The sequence below is a fragment of the Cibotium barometz genome, chromosome 9, assembly GCF_041138505.1.
Source record: "Cibotium barometz isolate CiBa-2024 chromosome 9, ASM4113850v1, whole genome shotgun sequence".
Lineage (NCBI taxonomy): Eukaryota > Viridiplantae > Streptophyta > Polypodiopsida > Cyatheales > Cibotiaceae > Cibotium > Cibotium barometz.
Genome location: NC_141054.1, coordinates 48817906 through 48823363, shown reverse-complemented (window position 1 = coordinate 48823363; position 5458 = coordinate 48817906). Strand labels below are relative to the sequence as shown.

General features: G+C 43.5%; 1 protein-coding gene across 1 annotated transcript; it reads left to right on the top strand.

Moving 5' to 3' along the window:
- Positions 1–3077: 3077 nt before the first annotated feature.
- On the top strand, positions 3078–5219 carry LOC147635655 (uncharacterized). The gene has a single exon (XM_086802222.1). It carries the CDS (start codon positions 3322–3324, stop codon positions 5107–5109), a length of 1788 nt encoding a protein of 595 aa, XP_086658348.1. The 5' UTR covers positions 3078–3321; the 3' UTR covers positions 5110–5219.
- The last annotated feature ends 239 nt before the right edge of the window (positions 5220–5458 follow it).

Here is a 5458-nt window from a genome sequence, read left to right as displayed (position 1 = left end):
CCCTTAATTGCCACCCATCCCCATGCATGCACACTGCCCAAAAATTTCACACATGCTAAATCATACCTAACAACGTTATAAACCTTACATTAATCAAGCATTAAATAAGATTAGTAGGGTTTAAAACATCAAATTGAACAAGCAAGTAAACAACAACTAAACAAATCGAACTAGCAAGTAAACAATAGTTAAACAACAACTAAACAAACATTAACAACTAATCAGGGTTCTCATCAAATGGAACCAGCAAACAACATATCATCAGACGATTCCACGTGGATGCTTTGAACAACACTCAAGAAGAAAGGAGCGACCTGCATCTCACCTCAGCAGCAGCAGCATAGGATGCCCATGATCGAGTTGCCCCATGCAACGTAGGAGCGAGGCGAACGAAAGGACCAGCAGAGGATGCCCATGACCAAGCCCGCCCCATGTAGCACAGGAGTGAAGTGAACGAAAGGAGCAAAGGACACCCACGACCGAGCCCGCCCCATGCAACATAGGAGTGAAGCGAACGAAAGGACCAGTAGAGGACACCCACGACCGAGCCCCCCTTAATTGCCACCCAGCCCCATGCATGCACACCATGCATGCACACTGTCACAAAAATTTCATACATGCTAAATCCTACCTACTAACACCTTTAGCTTTAGCCTTGGAGGCCCTTTATATTAAAAAGGCATATTCCTTAGAAATTGATCAAAAAAATGTTCTAGGGGGGCCTATTTGAAATAGCACTTCAAATGCATTTGTAAGTGGCCTTATTGTCATTATACCAATCAACATTCATATCTTTGGGTTGATCCCATCAATGCCCATGTCATTGATGGGAGAAATTAGCAGTGCCCAAAAATGAAGGAGGCATTGGTATCAGACATCTGCCCACCCATTGTGTAGCTAGAAGGAGCTTGATGTTGCCTAGGATGCTTTCTCAATCCTCCACTTGGTCCTTGATGATCAGGGAGGTGGTGGAACTAACTGAGGCCTTGGCAAGAGGGGAATGGGGGAACTTAACTTGGATAGATAAAGTGTTTTCAGCTGCTCCTTTGAAAATTACATGCTCTGATGCCTGTAAAATGCATTGCAACAGTTGGAAAGAGAATCTGTGCCTCTTGGTCTCTGGGATGGTGGAGGGAGAGCTTCTGGGAACTCTATGCCGTCACTTGGGTTATGGTGGACTTATAAGTTTGACCCTCCTCTTGCATCATTGGATATTGAGGTGGCTAAGTGCCTTAATAATAAAGGTACTAGACACCTAGCTGATTGTTGGGATAGGAATACTGATGGATGGAAAGAGTTGAATGCATTATCCCTGGAGTTTCACTTAACCAGAAAAGAGAGAGACTTGATAATGCACGTGTTAGAGTTGCTACAGAGAGTGAGCAATGCTCCACAGCCCCGCAGATATTTCAATCTGGATCAAGGATTGGGAATGGTCTAATGGTAAACTGAAGGATGGAAAAACTAAAGACATTTATGCTCTCATGAGGAAGGGAGATGCTAATTTTATGTACTGTAATAAAATATGGAATGTAAAGTGGAGTGTGGCAAGTTGGAAAAAGAGATGGCATGTGCTATGGAATTCTCAGATGCCTAGAAAATTTCAGGTTTTTTTTGTGGAAGGTCTGTATGTGGGCACTTCCTATGGGGTATAAGATGTGCTATGGAATTCTCTGTATGCCTAGAAAATTTCAGGTTTTTTTGTGGAAGGTCTGTATGTGGGCACTTCCTATGGGGTATAAGATGTAGAAAAGAAACATGGCTAGTGGTGTATGCAAGGTCTTCTCTGGAGAGTGGTAAGAATCTATTTTGGGACTGCCCTTCCCTAAGAAGCACGTGGGGCAAAATGACGAGGTGGATACAAAAGGGTTTAAATATATAAAATTTTTGGGAGGATTGGCTCCTTGGGAAATGGACATTTAATGATGAATGTAGTGGACTAGTTTTTAACATTATTAGAGCTTGCATCTTATGGGAAGTTTGGACCCAGCAGAAATGACATTGTTTTTTTGAAGTCTACTTACACAGGACTGCAGGATTCTAAGTTGATGCATAAATGTATTTGCATGTGTTGGTCCTTTTGTAATGTAAATAAAATCTGGTCTGTGGAGTTGGATGTGCTGATTCAGAACCTACAGAGGAATATCTCATAATGATGCCCCCTTTATATTGGCTGAGCTTCTTGCATACTTGGGGTTACTCCCTAATGTGGATTTGCTAGCTGCAGGTTAGATGCTGGATTGAGAAGAAAAGGCCCTCCAAATTTGGGCCCAAAACACAGAGATGGTATCGTAAAGGAAAAGCAAGTGGATCACACATTTGTGGCTTTTATCAAGAACCCGGTTGGACAAGACCTACTGTTAAGGTGTGGTCAAAACATGGAGGTCTGTTGTTGGAGAAACAGTCTCCCTAGGGCTGCACTACTTAGGCTATCATGGAGGCTTGTTTATTGTTGGGACATCAGATTTTTTGGGACCAATCTAGTTTTTTATGTGAGGATGATAGATGTGATTTCCTTTGTAAAATTATGAACGAGATAAAAAAGGAGTAGAGTAGTGTGGATGTGGGGTTTTAGAGGTTGTGAGAAAGTTGGGTATGGATATGTTGTTGGTTTGACTTTCAATAGTTAATAAATATACTTTATTATTCCCCCCCCAAAAAAAAAAGAATCCTTGTGAGTAAAATTTTCTTTTGATGACAAATGAAAAGTTCAACTTAGGTGTTCTTTTTCCTTGTGAAAATTTTCTTTTGACGAATGAAAAGTTCAAAGGTGTTCTTTTGTAGGTATCACCTTATCAATTGACTGAGAGGTACTTTTTGCATGTGCCACACCTAAAGTTTCTACTCTGGAAGTTTTAAAAAAGGTGCTTTTGTGTGTGTCATACCTAACATTTCTTGGGTGCACCTTTTACTTTTGATGAATTTTTGGTGCATTATTAGGAGTTGTGCATTTGCAAGCGTGCACCCATTACAGAAAGAGCTTTCCAAGTCGTTATGTTGACTTCCTTGGTACTGAAATGCTTAAAGGCTCTACATGAAGGTTGGAAATTCAAAGGTACATATTAAGATGGGTTAGTTATTATTCTTGAAAATCTAGGAGGAGCATTATTTACCCAACTTATAATAAGCAAGGCATTGTTCGGTCAGAAGGCTGTGAGCCTGTGTGTGTTAAAGAGTCTGGTAGTGCCTCTGGGTACAGACTAGCCTCTTCCCATGGATTAGAGAGGAAGACAAGCAGATTGGAGACACACAGAGAGAGAGGGGGGCTAGAGCTAGTGAAGCTTTGAGACAACGTTACTGTGCATTTGTGTATCTGCAGAGATGAGCGAATCCCTTGGTGTCTGCTACAAAACCACAAGCTTTTATCTCTTTGGGGTGGCTCTGCGGTCCTTCTTTCTGGTCCTTGCGACACACTTGCTTGCAGGCGAGGTGGACACCACCCTCTCTGGAGCCCCATTTGCACTCAGACTCTCGTGGTTGTGCAGGTACTACAACCCTTTGAACCTCTCTTGGCGCTACTACTCCATGTTTGCCTACAGGTGCATTGCCAAGCGCTGGGATACCAAGCAATTGGCCTTGATCAACCACGAAGAGCACCCCTTCATGCCCCCTTTACCCTACGTCTTTGCTGAGAATATTCATCCCATGCAGCTGCGCAGATTGGAGATGGCCGGCCCTTTTAGCTCTCAAGGTATCCTCACCCTCAGCGCTGCTTATCAGGGAATCCTCGCCGTCAAATATGCCATATCAACGGAAGGGATTCCTTACCTGCCCAACACCACCGTCCCCTTGGCCATCCTGGGTCTCTTCAGAGTCATGGTTTCCAAGTGGGTTGCAAGCAAGATTCAAGTAGACGCATACCCATACCCATCATCCCAATCCAGCCCAAATATACCATCTTCATCCTCACAATCTAGCCACTCTAACACACACCCATCATCGACACCTTCCCCATTTAGCCAATCAAACACAGACCCATCATCATCTTCTGCACAATCCTGCCAATTACCATCATCTTTACAATTCAGCCAACCACACACATACCCATCGTCGTCGTCATCGCCCTCATACGCCTACACATTGTGTCCCTCATCATCGTCATCTTCATGCCCATACACATCTTGTCCATCCTCATCATCATGCGCGCACACATTATCAACTTTACAAATATACATATGCCCATCGACATCATCGACATCTTCATGCCCACCTGCACTGCAGTCATCGTCATCAACATACACATTGCAGTCATCGTCATCAACATGTTCATGCCCCTACACACGATCATCTTCATGCCCACCCACATTGCAATCATCGTCATCAACATACACATTGCAGTCATCGTCATCAACATGTTCATGCCCCTACACACGATCATCTTCATGCCCACCCGCTTTGCAATCCTCATCATCAACATACACATGGCGGTCATCGTTATCAACGTCTTCATGCCCATACACATCATCACTTTCACAATCATATGTATGCCCATCATCGTCATCATCATCATCTTCACAATCGAGCCAACCATACACATACACATCATCATCATCATCATCTTCTTCATGCACAACTCTATCTTTCTCACACCCACGCCCATCATTCAAGTCATCTACATGCCCATACCTACCACCACCACCACAACTGTTGTCATTGTTGTCGTCTTCGTCATCGTCATCATCATCATCAGTATGTTCACAAATGTACCAGGCACATCCGCACCCATCATCGTCATCTTCGTCTTCAGCCTTCAGTGAAACAACTGATTACAAATCCAACAAGTTTGTTGTGGGCGGTTGGATCGGTGTGCTAGCGGGCCTCCTTACCCTTTCCTTCTTACCCTACAAAGTGTATGCTGCATACAAGTTCCCGCGCAAGCTGCTGAAGCTTTCCATGCAGGTTTTCTACCAGTACATAGCTGTCTCAGAGTCCCTCTTCCATGCTTTTTTGCTTTTTCAGGGGCCGCGGGCATTGGCAAACAGAGTCATGTTTTTTGATCATTGGACCTTCAAGGCACAGACCATCGGCTTCTTCTGTCTGCTCACATTCATGTTGGCGGTTGCCATCATTGATTTTGTAGAGCATGGGTGTTACCGAGCTTGTGCATAGTGACTAGTCCTCTGTCCATCGTTGACGGGCGGCAACAACCGCCCCTCGGATGGCCGGTGCCCGGCGCTGCAACACGTGTACACACTTTAACTGGTCAAAGAAAACCTTGGTCAACGCATGAATTTTGAAATATTGGATTTAGTGATTAAAATAATGACGGTTATTTTTGGAAGGAAAACTTGATTTCGTGATTGAAGAAAATGAGCCTTTTTTTTTCATTTTTCACAAAGTTTAAGGTAAGCTCATTAGTGACAACTCTTGTCTTTTATAGATCTCTTCCCATCATGGAGTTAAGTTCTTAGACTTTAGGGGTTATAAAAAAGGCCTTTTTCAACCATAGACTTTAGCT

Bases quoted from the DNA above. Each gene is read 5' to 3' on its own strand.
- LOC147635655 (XM_086802222.1), top strand. From the start codon at position 3,322: ATGAGCGAATCCCTTGGTGTCTGCTACAAAACCACAAGCTTTTATCTC.